The 18665-nt window shown below is 38.3% G+C and overlaps 1 protein-coding gene across 1 annotated transcript in view; it reads left to right on the top strand.

The window, feature by feature from the left end:
* The window catches only part of MTAP (methylthioadenosine phosphorylase), a 32081-nt gene extending 14233 nt beyond the window's left edge, over positions 1 to 17848 (top strand). The window contains exons 4-8 of the mRNA XM_059492115.1: positions 585 to 752; positions 5852 to 5954; positions 10625 to 10864; positions 11401 to 11523; positions 16973 to 17848. Coding sequence (XP_059348098.1) covers positions 585 to 752; positions 5852 to 5954; positions 10625 to 10864; positions 11401 to 11523; positions 16973 to 17011 — 673 coding nt within the window. The 3' untranslated portion in view covers positions 17012 to 17848. The remainder of the gene's footprint in view (positions 1 to 584; positions 753 to 5851; positions 5955 to 10624; positions 10865 to 11400; positions 11524 to 16972) is intronic.
* The last annotated feature ends 817 nt before the right edge of the window (positions 17849 to 18665 follow it).

Below are 18665 nucleotides of genomic sequence, written 5' to 3'. Positions count from 1 at the left end.
GTGAAAAAGAATACTGCAGCGGTATGAAGTCATACTTTTAATTTATGAAAGCTGTCAGATCACTTAAAGATCAAAGAGAAAAATGTGATGATTCTACTGTTTTCTTTGGAAAGATTAGAACACAATGTTCTGTGATGTGCTGCTCTTTGTGTAAGCAATGCTTACGGGCAGAATATTCGTGAAGGTGCGTATAAATCTTCCCTCTAGTGTTTGGAAAAGGGGTTTCAGAATCTATGGAACTGAAGAGAAAATTCAGAGAAAAGAAGATTCAGAGAAAAATGCTCATTTTATTCTTGAGGCTGCTGAAATATATTTGAATTATATTTTTAAGGTTATTTTCATTACAATCTTGAACTTAAAGTTTTGCATATAAAAAGAAAATTATATCACTGCTTCTTAACTTGAATTCCAGGAGAAGCTCAATACATTTAGGAAAGCAAAATATAGCAGAAGTAGCAGAAATGGTCAGTTCCGCTTCCAATATTGTTAGGGGAAATATGTTTCCTGAAATTCTTCTTACTTGGAAGAAGGAAGGCAATTTGAGTCTGATTTATTTTACTGTCTTACTTCGTGTATCTTTGCAGACATGGAAGGCATCATACAATTATGCCATCAAACGTCAATTACCGTGCCAATATCTGGGCATTGAAAGAAGAAAATTGTTCCCATGTATTAGTGACTACTGCCTGTGGCTCATTACGAGAGGAAATACAACCTGGTGATCTTGTCATAATTGACCAGTTCATTGACAGGTGAGTAAGAAGGAGGAAAAAGAGGAGAAATGGGGTTACTCCATATAATAACATGTTCATATTGTAAAATAAGATGATAGCCCCAGTTCTTCTGTGAAAAAGCAAGATTCATTCAAGAAAATATGATAGGAAATGGGAATGTGATTATAAGAAGTTCTGTTCTAACAGACGCAGAAGTACTAGGCTTTGAAGAATGGCCATAAATGAGCTAAAGTGTAGCTCTGTGGGAAGACTGTTCAGAAGTAAAAGATATCTTCCGGTGTCAGATGTGGGAGAGAAACATGAATAAAAGCACAGGCCATTCCAAGCTTTATGAAGAATCTGAAAAAGAGATGGAGTAGTACAAGAAGGCATAGTAGGAGTCAGCTAGGTAAATATATATCATAATAGTGAGGTCTTGCAGAAGAGAGATAAATGCAGCACAACAGCGAGAACGAGGAGGTTGTTTTAAAACAAGAATAGATGCTTACATATCTTATTTGTTAAGAAACATAAGGAGGTAAATTTGTTTCCAAAAGTCTCCGTACACCAGCTGGTCTATCCTTCTTGATCATTGACTAGAAAAATTCAAGCAAAGCTAGGGGCAAAATAAAATTACATTTAAAGATCACCAGCAACACCAATAATTCAGAGATCTGGTTGCACATTTTAAAGGTAAATTTACTTTTAATACTTGGAGGAGTATTTTATCTTGAAGTCTTATTTTGTAATTCCACATAGTTTGAAGTATTTAAAATGGCTTATGCAGCTTCATTGGGCATTTGTGGTGCTGTATTTAATTGCCAACTGAACATGTAAACCTAGATTGTTCCCCACTGCAGTGGGGATAGCACTGCAGTGCTATACAAATTTTCACTTACCTACTTTTTTTTTGCATGCGTAACTGAAATGCTTCTTTTCTTGTAAGAGTAGGTTTTAGGTACAGCGTATCTAAATTACTAAGTAGCCTGCAGGGGCAAGCCCCACATAAAATGCTTCCTGTTATACTAGAGTGAATTTTGGGGTGAATATGAGATATATAGCTGACAATACTATTTTTTTTTTTTTTTAGTATTGGTACTGATTTATGTAGGAAAGATGTTAAACAGACTTGGGGACATGGTTTGAATGATTGTGAGTCAAGCACCAGTTATTTTGACTGCATTATCACCTGGCAGACTCCTGCGTAAGTTGACAGGAGCCTCTATTTGCCATTGGTGAACCACACCTGGAGTACTGTATCCAGTTACGAGCTCTACATTGCAATTTGGACATGGACATTGTAGAGAGAGCCCAACAGCCCAACATGAAGATGCTAAAGGACTGGAGCATCTCTCCTAAGAGGAGAGTGAAGTGAGAAGTGGAACTTCCCACTGAGGAAGTGGGACTGTTCAGCCTGGAGAAGACTAGACTCAAGGTGAATATCATTGATGTGTAGAAATACCTGAAGGGAGGGTGCATAGAAGAAGCCAAGCTCTGTCCAGCAGCACCCAGGATCAGAGGCAGTAGGAACAGACTGAAACACAGGAGATTCCCTCGGAGCCTCGGTGAACACTTTTTACTGAAGGTGACTGAGTACTGGCATAGGTTGCCCAGAGAGGTGGCAGTCTCCGTCCTTGGAGATACTCAAAGCCATCTGGATATGGACCAGGACAACCCATTCTATGTGGACCTCCAGAGGCTACTTATGCCCTCAGTTGTTCTGTTTTCTTTTAGAGTTTATTCAGATGGTCACCAGTAGTAATGGTGTAGCCTATTTACGAGCAGTGTTTTGTCTGGGCAAGTAAGTTTCTGTTTTGATGTGGGCAAGTGGAAACTTGTTCTGACTTGTTTAATGGCATCAGGAAACCAGAAAGCTTCTCAGAAAAGCATGTGAAAATGTTTCTGTGTGGAAAATTATATGTAATATGAATATTTCAATCATCCCCAAATGCAGTTTAATTCAGAAAACTGATACATTGTATTAATGTGTCTCTTTTGACAGCTGAATTTCTGTGTCAAGTCTTTTTCTCATAATGTTCTCTGCCAGGGAGTGTTAGACTGCCAGGTCTTTGCAGATCGGGTCTGCTTTTAGCCCTTCACAGAAGTCCAAGAGTGATTGCATTATATAAGTCACTATGCCAGCAGTCCTACTGATTGGAAGATATTTTCATGGAACAGAATATTTTAGTTGTCCACCAAAGTCTGAAAATACTGAATTTTTCTGAAATACCTTCTAATGGAAGATCAGGGTCATGCAAACAATGTTAAAAGTCTTGGAAAGATGGTACTGGTTAAATTTGCAGAAACAGTTATTTCTCTTAAAAGTTACTCTGGCTTCTATATAGTGGTTAACCCATGCCAGGCAGTACATAGGAAGTCATGGTCTAGGTGGCAAGGCTTTGCTCAGGCCACCATTAAAACAGTGCCTTCTGGTGTCCAGGTACCTTTTAGTGTCTCTCTCTCTATATATATATTCTCAATAGGGAGAATTCCTATTCTCAATTCTCCCTATAGGTGTGAAGCAAAAAGAAGGAATACTGAACAGAAATTGAAGAAGAGCTAGAACTCAGCAAAAAACTGTTGGCAGCTACTGTAATTTGCTCTCCTTGGGCATGTGCACCGTGAAATTAATGACAGGATTGCAATATAAGAGGTTGTGTAGAACTTCTGCGTAGCACAGATTTGATTTTCAGTGTGAAACACTGGATAGGTGTAATTAGAACTGTGTAAGATTTACAAACTTTTGAGAGCCTAATTCTGCAGGCCATTACCTCACCTAGTGTTTGATTCTATATATAGTCTCTGCTTCCTTGATACTTATTATTTTGTGTATTTAAACAATAAAATATACATTTTATTAAATAAATACAAAAATACATCTTGCTTCCAAATCCAAAAATAACCACTTGCTACTATGGGCTGCAAAAGTTGTTCTCTTCTCTAAAAAGGTACTTTAAAAATATAGGATAATTTTTTTTCCACCTTTGACTCCTGTTAGTTAATTGCAGTGCTGTTAGTCAGCTGATGACATCAGGCTAATTTAGGGCTTTAGAATACTTGCTGTTTGGTTTGCTGCTGATATTTGCTAGGAAGAGAAGAGCAAGACAGGAACTACTTACTTGAATGACTGAACTCAGTTGGGGAGATGCAGAAAATAGCTTCCTGTAACAGCTGCCAGTTTTATTGTTTCAGTTCTCTGTGACACAAACACAACTACAATTACTGCAACATTGTCACACCTTTAAATTTTTTTGTAAAATTTTCTTTCAGCGTCCTTGAAGATGCAGAGCATACTGAGATTGCTTTTTATGCGCTTATGCCAGTCTGAATTTACATTTTGTTCTTTAATTACCAGTAGTTTGATAATTCAACCCTACGGGAAGAAGAATGAAGTTGATGATGGAAATGATAGAGGGCTCTTTGTCACAGATGGAAATGACTGGTTTGTTCATTTGTTTGGGTTGTATTTTGCATCCTTGAATCAGTCACAGTCAGAATTGCCAGAAAATCCTATGTTACTGTGATAAAACCAAAATGAAGGAGCAAAAGCCACCTTATTGTCAGATTAAAAGTGTAACTGTTGCTGCAGGTACAGGGGCTAAATGGGGTTTAATTTCCAGGTGGGTTTAAACTACAACAGATGGAGAAGAGAAATTATCTAAGTGGAACACATGTGGTCTATTGCTCAAAGCTTTTATAGGTCTTATTGTTGTTGCTTAGTCCCGTGCAGCGTGTATGAACGATGCTAAACATAGTTGGATTTCTTTATGAAGCCATGTAATGATGTTGCTGTTCTCTTCAAAGAACACAGAGTATCTGAAAGTCAGATATTACTATTTCTGCATATGAAATCTTTCCTTGGGCTTTTCTGATTGAAAGTGCCTGGCTAACAGCATCTGAAATACCGTAATGCAGGAAATGGATTGTGGCTTTTACCATTTCCTCCAACTCTGAATAATTAATTGGCAGACAAAATAGAAAAGTGGGGAAAATTGCGTATATTCTATTTGCAGTGTTTCAGAATCCCATAAAGGAAGAATTAATTTTAGTGTTTCAACTGATTTTAACAGCTGTACATTTTCCAGATGTTTTTAATTTGTCTGTTTCTTGTTTTATAATCTCATTCTTAAGAACTGGTGATTTGCAGTAGTTTGCATTCTTAATGCATTCTATTGATGCATTTTTGATGGATCTTTTTTGTCCAAACCTACTCTTAACATATAAATTGTATTTAAAACCTTCTTTTAAATATTTCCTAGTGAATTTACTGGGGACCTGTTATAAAAAGTATTACCAGCAGATACTTTGTATTTCAACTGCAGATTGAATTTGGCTATTGGCTTTATTTTCTGCTGTAAAGCACAGTAGGGAAGAAGGGAGTGTCTGAGAAAATTATTCCAGATGGTTTGCACCATCCAGTTGGGTGGATTAGCTTGAGGCAGTGCTTTTGAGGGTAAAGTGGTAATGGGTAGCAGTTCCATGTGTTCCAAAATGGCATGCTGAATGGTAATTTTAATTTTTGACCATTTCAATCCATTGAAAGAAGAGAAAAAAAGGATTCTTTTACTTGGAAGCTGGCACTACAGGTGTGTGTGATCTGAGAATATGAGGTTTTCAGAGCATCCTGTTCCAAGGTTTTTTGTAGTTGAATTCATACTTCCTTCATACTAGAAGCTGTTTCTGTAAATTCCTGTCCTTTGGGATGTAGGAATGCAGTGATACAAACAAGTTCTATTTTGACTGGCCTTGTGGTAGTTGAGATTTTATTCCTTCTCTTTCTTAAAGATTACTAATATGTTTTTCCAGAGGCTACATCCCTGACTAATAAATTAGCTGGTTGTTTTGCAGTAGAATCACATCACAATAGGGGTGTTTATGTCATTTAGGAACAAATCAGAGTTTCACTGTCTTGGTTAACAAAAGATTTTCATAATGAATTGACAATGGACTAGTGGAGTAACAGTTTTTTAGTCTCCAGCTCAATTCTCAAAGGTCTGTACAGAGGCAGAGCAGGATTACAGGTGGTCATAATATCATCCTGTTTTTTCCTTCCACTCCCAGGGATGCTATTTTTTGGTTTGTATCAATTTGTTGCTTTGTCTTTTTGTTTTCTCTAAGCAAGTTTCCTGCTTTTCTAGGACAACTAAAAGACATTGTACTTTATATGATGGGCAGCATTCCACTCTCTCAGGAGTATGTCATATTCCAATGGCTGAGCCTTTCTGCACCAAAACCAGAGAGGTTAGTGAATTCTGTAATAGTGTTAAGAAATGTTGTTTTATGGCACTTATTTGTGATATATTAGTCTAATTGTGCATTCTTAGAAGGCAGAGGCAACATGCACGTCTTTATCCTGTTTCTCAGATACATCATGGTATTAAGGATGAATGTAACATTTAGAAAGCATGGAAAGTAAAAGATCTTGTGTCTGTCTTCCTAAGTCAGTTGGCAACATATATTCCTACAATCTTAATAACAGGACAAAATATCTTTATTTTAGTCAAGTAACCAGCCAAGAAAGCAATGAAGTGAACAAAGCAGTTAGAATTAGAAATTAGTTCCATTTTTTTCTGAATAAAGATGAACCTATGGTAATGACACTCTACATACTCAGATATTTAAACAAGTAGTGCTTTCACATTCACAAAAATAGCAGTATTAGCATTTGCGCTTTTGTGTATTGTAGAGGTGGGTGGTGGTGGAGAGTCAAGGCTTAGGATGTTAAGCATTGAAAAAACCCAAATTGTATTTGCCAGTTATTCTTAGTTGTTGCTCTCAGTTGCGTCATTTTTCAGGCTTCTCAGACTACAGAGTGTGAAACACTTCTCTGTTTTTCAGCACCTTTATAAACTTCTGGGAGGAGTGTGTCTGATTAAATATGTCACCTTAGTGTATTCCTAGAGTTAAAGAAAAAGGAAGGTGAAGATTGAACTGCATACTTTGTGGTGTTGTGGAATGCTCTGATCAGTAGCTGCAAGGAGGTACATTCTTCAGAGGAACGGGAGTACTTACAGAGTCAGTCATGGTCATCTAAGAGACCTGCTGTCTGCAATCAAGACAAAGCTAATTGTGAAGCAGGTGGCACAAATAACCAGAGCATGTACAAACATTTGGACTACTGAGCTATTCTGCTTTTGTCACCAATTCTCTTCAGTGTCATGTGCTTTTTTTGTTAATTGACCATGCTGGTTGAGACATATCCACTTTGGGAATCAAGGTGTTTTACAATGACCTAAAGATATTCTAAGTCTCATGAAGAAACAAAGCACTGCATATTATACATGTGCATGTTTTTGCCCTTCTTTCAATGAGCAGCAAATTATGCAAAATACTTTGCATTTTTCTTGCCAAAAGAGCCTAGCTACATGCTTTTAGCAAAGATTAGTTGGTATTTAGTTGCTTTCTACTGCAAGCATGATGTCATGTCACAGCAGATGCAAGGAGTTTATTAAGAAATGGATTAAAAAGTGTTATTACTTTGGTGATTGGTAGTACTTCACATTGTCCTTTTTTTAAAAAAGCAAGCACTCATACATAAGACATTTCCTGAGACTGCAGGAAGCAGTTTTCTTTCAGTTGTTAACTAGCTAGAGATGTTATTTGGGTTTTTCATTTTTTGAAAAGCCAGCAAAGAAACGTGCCTTTTCAAACTGAGAAAAAACATTTAGGTACTTCCCAGTCTCACATGTGATCATTATCTCGTTAGTTTGTGAATTCTAATCAGCCTGAGAGATGCTTTAAAGAACATGTGGGTTTGAGCTCTTTGTGAGACTGAGAAGGAGTGTTTTCACTTCATTAGAAAATATCAGATAAAAGTGATGTAAATTTTTTCCTGAAACTATGTCTGCAAATTGTTGAGATAATTTCAGCCCAGTTTATCCCAGTTCAAAGGAATTTCAGAGGTAAGTGCAGTAATAATAAAAAAGCCAAAATAGTGAATGTAATATGTTTAAGGAATTTTGCAGCAAAATATCTGAAATACCTTCATATGTTGCATTTATGCAAGTACATTAAAATTATCTGGTTTAGTTGGTTTATGCACTGTAAGTTAAATGAGAATCTAAATGGAGTTTTACCTTTTTCTCTCAGAAGTTTTGAATAATATAGGGTATTTTGGGTATTGCTGCTTTTAGAAACTGAGGCTCAGCAAAACATCCTATAGGCAGTAAAGTTGGAACTTCATAAAGAGTTTCAGAAAGATACTGTGGCTCACCTGTGGTTATGTCATGTCAGTTGGTCAGTTGGTTTATTAACAATGTAATTAACTAGCGTTCTTGTAATATATTCAGAATTCATATATTCAGAATTAATAGCATCAATAAACCTAAATATTAGGTGTAATTATTACTAGATCAACTTACAGCACAGAATGATTCACAGACTATTAAGGGGTTGTAAAGGACCTTGAAGATTATGTAGCCCCAGCTGCCACTGCCATGTGCAGGGGTACCTTCAACTAGAACAAGTTTCTCAAGGCCTTATCCAACCATGCCTTGAACATTCCCAGTGTTGCGGCATCCACAGCCTCCTTGGGCAGCCTGTCCCAGTTCTCACCACTCTCACATTAAAAAATGTCTTCCTGAAATCTAATCTGAATTTCCCCTCTTTCAACTTGTGGCTGTTATCCTTGTCTTATCACAGTTCCTGACAAGGAGTCCCTCTCCACCTCCCTGTAGAACCCTTCAGATACTGGAAGGTTGCTATGAGGTTTCCCCGCAGCCTTCTCTTCTCCAGGCCCAAATTTCTCAGCCTGTCTTCATAGGGGAGGTGTTCCACTGCTCTTAGCAATTTCGAGACCCTCCTCTGAATTTGTTCAGATAGTTCCAAGTCTTTCATACAGTAAGGACCCCAGAGCTGGATGCAGTGTTCCATTAGGATCACCTACTGGAGCAGAGCAGAGGAGCAGAATCCTCTCCATCACCCTGTTGCCCACACTGCTCTGGGTGCAACCCAGGATCCTATTGCCTTTCTGGTCTCTAGAGTGCTCATGGCTGGGTCATGTTGAGTTTTTCATCAGCCATCACCCTCAAGTCCTTCTCAGCAGGACTGCTCTCAATCACTTCATCCAACTTGCACGTGTGTCAGGTGTTGCCACTCAGGTACAGTGCAGACTTACCTGTTTACACACATCTGCAGTGGCAGATGCAGGTGGTCCAGCTTTATTTTGTTGTGCTGCTCCATAAAATCACTGCTCTACACAATCTACTGATCCACTTGCCAGGGACGAGGCACCCCACAGGGTCGTGTAACACACTTGAGCTCTTGTTGCTTGTTGCATCTGTTTGTTTTCAATGAAGGTTCTCACAATGTTTTGCGGGGAAGCTGCTCCACAGTCATGATGCTAAGTTGCATCTAGTGGTGTCAGACTAGGTTTTTCACTGCTGCTGTGTTATGAAGGTCTCTCCTGGCCTACCACAATTTTTGGAAGTGCTTTTGCTTTCTTTTCTATCTTTTACTTTTTTTTGTTGATGGCCATTTAAATAGATGGCATCATAGTTCCTCTCACTTTCCTGCTCAGACAGTGATTGGCGTCCTAGTCCCATGTATCTAGGCCAGTATCCTCTTATTCTAACTGTATCAACTGTCATTATCCAGGCTGATTACCAAGAGAGAAAGTCAGGATTATTCTGCCATATATGAGGGCCTTGTTAGAACTAAAATAGCTGATGGGAGGTTGTCTTGTTTTGAAAGGCAGATGTCTACTAGGGAAGGCAGGAGCCTCCCGTGGAATGGAGAATGTAAACCCTTTCCCTCTGAGTTATTGTAATTTTGAGAATAAGGGGCTCTCAGGCAAAAAGAAATGGGAATAGGAATAACAGTTCATTACTGGTGTGTAATAAAGCAAACAAACAGCAATGACTATAGCATTAACACAAACAGGGCCCAGTCCCGGCCTGCTCGGCCGCGGCGCTTTCCGTCTGCTGCAGTTCCGGGCTCGGCCGGCAGGGGCGCTGCTGCTCCCGGGGGCGGGGCGGGGGCGGTGCCTCCCCCCGCCTGCAGGGGGCGCTGTGGCGATGGCGGCTCGGCCCGAACGGGCAGGGATGAGGGAGAGGCCTTGGTCCACAAACCCCATGGCACCGATCCCGGGGCCCAGAGGGACTCTCGGGAGCATCGAGCCGACAGCAGAAGAAGTAGGACCGAGCTGGGCTCTGGCGGCAGCAGCGAATTGCCTTCCCGAAGCAGCAGTTCGGACCATCCTGCTCTGAAGCTACAGAGTAAAGTCGCAGAGCAGGAGAGCTAGCAGCTACCCCAGCCCTGCTTTACCTGCCCCACTCCCCTGAGCCTGTTCTTTTGTTTTTCTTCAGCACCCTGTTTTTTCCTTAAGTACTCAGTCGTTACAGTTTCCTAGCAACTTATGGGGAAAATTATGTAAGTAAAAAGGAGGAAAAGGAAGGAAACCTAACCCCCAACAGACTACATGCTATATGTCCAGTATGCAGCTCTGCCACTGGAGGGGAAAAACGTGGTAATAATTTCTGTACAGATTCCCAGGGTACTCTTTGAATTATGTGCTTGTAAAGTCTTACTTTCAAAATATAAATTTCTTACTACTGTTTTCACTGTCTCCACCATGTGATAACAGTGCTCAGTGGAATGCTTTTACCTGCAGTTCTGTCTGCAATTTAGGCACAATCTAAATGTGCAAAAAATTCTGTTTCCCAGTCTTCTTGGTCTGCATTGAAAGCAGTAATCCAATTGATACTAATAAAATCAGATGAGTTCAAGTTAATCCCTGTTGGTAGGACTATTAATTTTTCTTGTTGGGTGAGGAAAACAAAACTCATCTTTGGTTTTGGACAGCTGTGACTCTGTATAAAGTTAACTTATTTTCTGTGCAAGTTTGTGATGGAATGCAAAGGCAGTGCATGAAGGGAGTTATTTCCTTTCTTCAACATTGGCATGTTTTGCAGGTTCTTATTGAGACTGCCAAGAAGCTGGGCCTCCAGTGTCACTCCAAGGGGACAATGATCACAATTGAAGGCCCACGTTTCAGCTCTCGAGCAGAAAGCTGTGTTTTTCGCAGTTGGGGAGCTGATGTTATCAACATGACTACAGTGCCTGAAGTGATTCTTGCAAAGGAAGCTGGAATGAGTTATGCTAGTATTGCCATGGCAACAGACTATGACTGCTGGAAGGAGCATGAAGAAGCTGTGAGTGAAACTTTTTTCCTCTGGTGTTGACCTGAGGAATTTGAATGAGAATGTGTAGGTTTTGATCAGAGATGATATACTATACTAAATCTTTTCTTAATTATGTTAGAATCCCTGAGTTATTTTTGATGAATTATTGTGAAAGTAAAAATAGAGTCAGTTGTTGCTATTACATTCATTTTCATGAACCTGCCTCACTACTAGCAAATCTTTTGTTTCCTATTGTCTGAATCAGGGGGTCTGTAAGTATGAAGCTCATGAATTCTGTGTGACTTGTCTTCTTTGTGGCTGTGATTGGTGTGGTGATTTTACCTTTGCAGCTCGGTACAAAACAATGTATATGCTTTAGTTTTCCTATTTGTTTACAATACACAAGTATAAACCATAAACATACAGAGGAAAAAAGCATTTGTACTATCTAAAAATACTGATATTCTAAGGCTTCACTTTTACATTTCTGAGTTAAATTTATTTGTGTGTTTAAAATGTGTGCCATGAAAATGGAGAGACACCACTCAGTTGTATTGTATTTCTAGGTTTCAGTGGATAAAGTTTTAAAGACACTGAAAGGGAATGCAAATAAGGCTACAAGCATACTCCTTTCTGCCATACCTCAGATAGGCTCCATGGAATGGACCAGCACCCTGCACACTCTGAAAGTAAGTACACGATCGAGGCTGATAAGTACCAGGGACAGTGTATGTTACAGGATGTCTTTGCTTAAATCAAAATGTTTCAGAATAAATGCTTCAAGAAACCAAATTCATTCAAGAAGGGTGGACAGATTCTACACAATTCTTGCAAGTTTTGTTGTCAAGATCTAGCTTCAGTTTTACAGAAGTTTTGGAAAAGGTTAAAAAAAACAGATAGCTATATGTGGTTGATTAAGTGAGGCATCAACCATAAGATACAAATAAATGAGATACACGGGAAGATACAAATATATGTGAGTATCCAAATGAAACCCTGATCTTGGATCTTAGCACAAGGAAGAATCAACTGGAAGAGACTGAACCAAACCAAAAATATTATGCACACTTTAATATGTCGAACAGGAAGAGTATGGGTAATAATGAATTTGGAATTACTAGAATTGAGTTCTCTGTAGGTTTTAAGTCCAAGCTACATGAAAAAAATATGGAAAAGAAAAACATTTCAAAATATATTGACAAGGGGGTTCTTAAGGAGAATTTTTCTTAGACAAGGTTTACTTGTGTTTTTTATCATCTGTATTTCACAGGCATACTCGAGATTCATTTGTGGATATAACAAAGAGGGGGGAAAACAATGTGAAGACAATTGGGGTGTCTATTCAGCTTCTTGGTGAGCTTTATTTGGCTGGGTTGAGATAAGGACCAGGAGGGATCATTCATCAAATACTGTCATGAACAAAACAGGCTCAGCTTAGACATACTAATTGAATTTATTACTAACAAAATCAGAGCAGGATAATTCCACCCCTGGCTTCTATGAATATTTAAGAATTATTATCAAAATTACACTCAACATGTAACACTTAGCTAGAACAACAAAAAACTACTAAACTAAACAGAAGAAAAAAATTGGTACACTTAATCTAAGGTACAGTCATTACACAGAACCAAAAAGACAAATTGCACAAAAAATCTACCCCTAGATTTTCGCTACAATTACAATACAAATTTCCTACTATAATTCTACTTAATTTTGTGATTGAATACTTGTTTTGTCTGTTATTTCTCCCAATTAGTATCCTTATCTCAAAGTCCTTATGTTTGCCTGCATTCTCCACCAAAAATATTGCAATTTTGACACTGGCCAAATGCCAGTGCACCCATGAAAAATCATTCACTCATGCTTCTCTGCTATAGTTGAACAGAGGAGAGGGAAAGAAAAAGAAGTTAAAAGGCTCGTGGAGTGAGATAAGGATTAGGAATAAACACTAAGGGCGAAACAGAGTCAAAACTTAAAAGGTATAAAGAAAAAATTATTAACAGAATTAAAAGAGGTTAATGATAACTAAAAACTTTAGAACACCTTTCCTCCCTCCCCCAGCCCTTCTTTCCTTCCCACCAACAGCAAAGAGAGACAAAACATGGGGTTTTAGTTTTAAAGTTTGTCACCTCTAAAAATCTTCAGTTTGCTTAGGGAGGGGTCTCTTTTGCCATGCCACCCTGTAGGCCCTTGCTACCAAAACCAGGCCAATATGTGAAACCCAGTATGACATATCAGTGATTCTCATCTCTAGTTTAGTCAATGTCATGAAGGGAAGGCATATTCAGTAAAATGCACCTCAGCCACTTCTTAAACATAAAATAACCAGGTCAGGTTTGTAGAATTCTAACCCAAATTCTTGAAATTACTCTTTTGCCAATTCTTTACTGAAAAACGTACTTTTCTTTAGGAGTCCTCTGAATTATCTTTATGAATCTTCCTCACCTGGTTATCTGAAACAGTTATTTTAATGTTCCCTCTGTACGTATGAGAGAGGTAACTGACATTTTCCTTTCCCTTTTGCGTTCATTAGGAAGTTGTATCATTGGATGGATAAGGGAGGCACCAAAATCACTATTGCTTCTTCCCTCTAATCCACTGAAAACATTTTCAGAGAATAGGACTGCATTTTTTAATACAGATGCCTAGCTATACAACAAACTCAAGAGTTACAACAAATAATATAAAATGCGCTAGATATTCCTCAGGCACTTTTTTTTTCATACTGGCATGAAAGGAAATGGTTTCCAAGTATATTATGCTGCTTAAGTGCTGATGAATCTGCCTTGGTTTCTGGCAGGCATACTTCAGTGAGCACTGTCCTCCTGTGTTCCTTTTCGTAATTGTCTTGAATCTTCATTGGGAGTGAAAGAGAGCTGGCACTACCTTTGCAATATTCCCCTTTATTGAACGCCAGCTGTTCTTTCAGTTCATTGTCAAGTACTTCTTCCTGCTCAGTCCCCTAAGTACTGGAAGAGGAAAATGTGATGCACCAGGGGAAGGGTCACTTGGGTCCTAGTGTTGCTTCTTAATTTTTTTCTCTTAAATATCAACTGCCTCATATCAATGATGAATAATGAAATAGTTTCACTTACAATTCTTAGGTGTTTATGTTCTTTGCAGACAGGTTTGAGTGATAGTGTACTGAGAAAGAGAGCTGATCTGAAGGCTCTGGAAGAGCTGGAAAGAGGCAGTGGGGATTGAAATTTTATATCAAGAAAAGTAGGAGCCACGAGGATTAATGACTTGAAAGAACAAGAACTGTGGAATAGTGAGAAGTTCTGAAGCTCCAAAGGCTTTGGAGGCTTCCTTTAATTTTACACAGGAGCATCAGGAAAGGCTACAAACGTTCCTGTTTGGGGAATTCAGTGGTGATAAAGCAGAGGAAGGATTGGTGTTAACAAATGAGAGAGGCAATTTTGCAGGGAAGCAAAGAGAAAGATACATGTATGTGCCTCTGTACAAGTATGTAATTGAACCATAAAGAGTTTTTAAAATCTATTGTCTTGTATTGTCCTTCAGTATATTTTATAGTGTGAGTTTTGAAGGCCAGACTATTTCAACTGTTTTGGAGCTGTTTTCCTAGACCTTGAAGGCAGCTACTCTTGCAGCACTGTGGAAATGTGTTAAAGAACAGACAAGAACAGACAAGGAGCCAGCTGAGTAAGACTGCAAGCTGGTACACTCCTTTCAGTGACAGAATATAGCCAAGCCATAGCTGTGCGTATGAAATGAGCAAATGTCTGGTTTAGTGTTGGGGCAACTTGTGAAACAGTAAAGCTCTATATAGACACAGCTTTTCTTCAAGATCTGTAATCTCTGCTTTGACAGGAGGAACTTCACCTGGGAGGAGAAAATGTGCTGTCAGTCTCTGCCTACCTTTATTTCTCTGTCTCCTTGTGTGGAAGCATTAATCCCAGATCAACACACACGCCAGTGGTGTCACCTCTGAATCTCACTGTAATTTCAGGAGAGATTTTGGTGTTGAAACAAAATGTCCAAGGGCTGTTTTTTGAATAAAGGATAGGCTGCTTGCCATCACTTCTCTTTACTGTATCATTTAATCTTTGATATGTCAGTGAGTGTAAGTGTACTTTGAAAGTCTAAGATGAATTTAGGCCAGTGTTTCATGGCTTTCTTGCTGTAAAGAGATATGTTTCCAGTGTCAATTTAAAGCCCTCACTCTTTCAGAACAGGTTATGACCACCTGCTGTTTATGTCAAGTGTCAGGAAACACAGATGATGATTTTGATGACAGTGGTCCAAGTGATTTCTGGTTGGTGTCAAGAAAATTTCTGGATAGGCTGGTCAGTCATGGGTGATATACAGCTGGATATGCTGTTAACTGAGAAGAGTTGTTTAGTGAGGTGATAATTACTGACAGTTGTTGCTGTAATCTTTATGAAATTGTGGCATTTGACATCTTATGAGGAGCAAGTAACGCAATTAACAGTACAGGTTCAGGTGAGCAGGTGAGCATACTTGTTTTCTGAAGAGTCAGGGAGCTCCAGAATGTTGGCAGGTCTTCAAGGGCAGCATTCTGATCCACAGAAAGATTTTGACTGAACAGGAAACAGCTCTAGTGCAAAAATGCAGCAATCAAGGATTGGCAGCAGAAACAAGCTGCAAAGAGAGAACCCAGATGGAAGTGCAGGTATGTTAGGGATGCTTTCAGGACAATGGAAGCTTTTCTGTAGTTGACAATTGGAAAAGATGTCAAAGGCAGCAAGGACTGCAGCCAAAGCATTGATAACAAAAACTTATCATGTAAAACATGGGCTCATTGTCCATAAAGTAAGTGAATTGGTGGCAGCAAACAATTTCATATGTTTCAAGACTTTTTTTTAATCTTTGCTAAGAAAAGTATGAGTTAAAAAAAATCTGTCCCGTTGAGAAGAATTTTAACTCATCATAACTGGGAATTGAGCTCTGTACCTTTATTACATTACAATAATGGTTAACCCCATGAGTATCAGGAGAGAATCTGTCCTATAATGGTAAAAGGAATTTCCTGTTAGAACTGATTTTTTTTTACAGTGTGTCTGTAAGAAGATTAGCTTGTGGTAAGGTGTCAGAGCTTTTGTGAGTGCTCCTTAGGTAAATTTCATTATTCTCTGGGGAAACCTGCTTGTACTACCTGCCTTTTTCTTGAACTTCTGTACTAGCCTGTGAGAAATGTATTTGTCAGATCTCTGATACAAGGAATAATGCTCTATTTTGAGAGTTGTGGTGAGTGAATACTCTAGGATAGTTTAGACTGGGTAAGCTAACTGCAGATGTATTTCAGTACACTTCATTAGGGAGTCACTTGGGCATTTATGTGATTTGACAGGTAACAAGTTGAAGGGCATAAAGCTTAATATTTTTTTCAGTAATTTTTTATAATCTATCTCAAACTGAAACTTACATTCCTAAATTCTGTATTTAGAACTCTTATCTTGTAAATATCTTTGAGTAATTCTCTTCCTCAAAAAATATCTCATCTGTGATACTGGTCAGTGAATGTACATGTGTGATCACAGTATATTGGCACAGGTGAGTAAAGTGGAAGAGGAAAATTCATCAAGGCTTCACTTCAACTGTAGTTGCATTGGTCTACATGCAGGGGTACTTGCAGGCCAAGAACTTCTCACAAAAGCTGAGATTAAAATGTTTCTTAGACCCTGCCCTTGAATGTGGCTAATGTAAAAGTTGCCTGTCCTTACATCACTTGAGTATTTCATTCACCCACATTCAATGCCATCTGGCTGGTTTCTGTTCTTGATAGCTGTACTTCAGAATTTATAAAAGTCATGTAAAAGTCACAGAAAGCATGCTGCACAATTTTTCATTTGCAGTCTGTAAGCCCAAAGTTCATAAATTAGTGGTTTTGCAATATGGTTGTTCTTCTCCATACCGATAATCCTATTACATAGCTTTGCAAAAGTTGTAATGAAAACTCATTTTGTGTGTATGCCGTCCTTGTAATAATACTGACTTCTGTGGTGTTGGAAAAAGTTGGAGATACTATGCACATGAAAGGATTTATACATATTTGTACCCAAATGGAAGCTACATAATCTACCTTTACAATGAAAAGTAATTCTCTCTACATTGGAAAAAGAAGTACTTATCTCCTGTGACTTTGTATTTCAGACAACGGTGCAGTGTTCGGTTATCCTGCCAAAGCAGTAACAACCTGGATGAACCTTGAAGTTTCAGTGCTCTCAAGGAAGAGTGGATCACTTTCGAGCTTTCAGAGGTCATAATAGCTTCAAAAATTGCTACAAGCTTAAAAGAATGTACTAAACATTGACCAATGATCATGTGTAAGGCTGCTGTTAAAATCTTTGTCGGTTTGATCACATATAAGATGGTTAAAATTAGATTTTGAGTACATTTTCAACTATAAATAGCCCTATGGACAAACTGTATCTGACAGAGAAAAGAAGTTAGTATCTTCTATTCAGTGGTACCTTTTAACTGGTGATAGAAAGCAAAGTCTAAGTTATATTTGTGTTGCTGTTTCTACCTCCATCTTTTCCTTCAACAAGGCACATGATTACAATTCACTTCAGAAACATAACAGAAAAACTGAACAATTTCAAATTAAAATTATACTATTTTTATACATTATCCTTATTTTTTATTCCAGTGATTTTTTTAAGCAGCATATTTGTTTTGTGTGCTAGAAGACCTGGTTTAATAATTATGATGGTTCTGTCACCAGGTGACCAGCAGCAGGTGTGTAATAAGTTAGTATTGGAGACCGGAGTAATGCCTAAACCAAATTTGTGCCTGAAGATGTACTTACATGACTTACAGAACTGTACAGAAAAAGTATTTTGCTGACAATGTCCCAAACACACCCATTTTCTGCTTTATTGAACAGCTCCAATTTTAGTTCCTGTATTAAGTGATGAATGTGCTCGAGTGGTTTGAATGTATGCATTTCAATTTTTTAATACAGTTTTATTTTAATAAAACAACCTGCTACTTCTTGTCTAGTAAATAAAACAAATGAAACATGTACTTCTCCAAGATGTGTGGAAATCGGGAGGGGGGGTATTTACTTCTAGTCATTATGTATCACAATTATTTTTGCCATTCATTAAACAGGTTGGTGATGATATCTTGTAAACAACACTTTCAGAAAGACACTTTTTAGAAAATACTCTGCTGCTCAGAACTTTAGGTTCTAAGTCCCTGAACGGGGATTGCTGAGGCAGAAGTGAATCAGAGTGCAAGGAAAAGATCAGAAACATGAATGGTAAGGATCCTCATAGTACTGTAAAAAAAATACTAATCCAGAGGAAAATAGAGAAAGCTGGTACACAAGCATTTTAGCTTCCTTGTCTTTTTCTATTAGACACCCAGTCTCCTGCTGTGAAATCCTTTAGATCTGGATGTATTGTTTCTAGCAAAACCAGTAGAGGTGCTTTTCAGGTACTGGGGAAAATAGTTTAACCAATTTTCTATATTCATGGTGTTTTTTTAAAAATTTGGATTGCAGGAGCCAGAGCTGGAACATACATTTCCTTACCTTCCATTAAGCCAAATCATATATGTGGCCTTAAGAATGGTTTCCATTTTTATCTTCCTTCCATGGGCACTTCTGGTGAAATGGATCAGATCTATGTGTTCTAAAGAGAAAGCTTTTTGCTAGGTGTTAATTTTCAATCCCCTTGGGTTTCTCTTTTTGCACATGGTAGTGACATATAATGGTAATTGTTATGCTATTTTTTTTGTTTATATACTGGATACTTAGTGTCACAGGAGAGTGGCGCAGAGCAGATCCATAGGTAGTAGTGGCTTCTGTTACACATTTCTGTTACATATTCTTCATATG

Source organism: Ammospiza nelsoni, chromosome Z (assembly GCF_027579445.1).
Source record: "Ammospiza nelsoni isolate bAmmNel1 chromosome Z, bAmmNel1.pri, whole genome shotgun sequence".
In the NCBI taxonomy this organism is placed as follows: domain Eukaryota; kingdom Metazoa; phylum Chordata; class Aves; order Passeriformes; family Passerellidae; genus Ammospiza; species Ammospiza nelsoni.
Note: the sequence above shows the minus strand (reverse complement) of the source record. Positions and strands in the feature narration are given on the sequence as shown.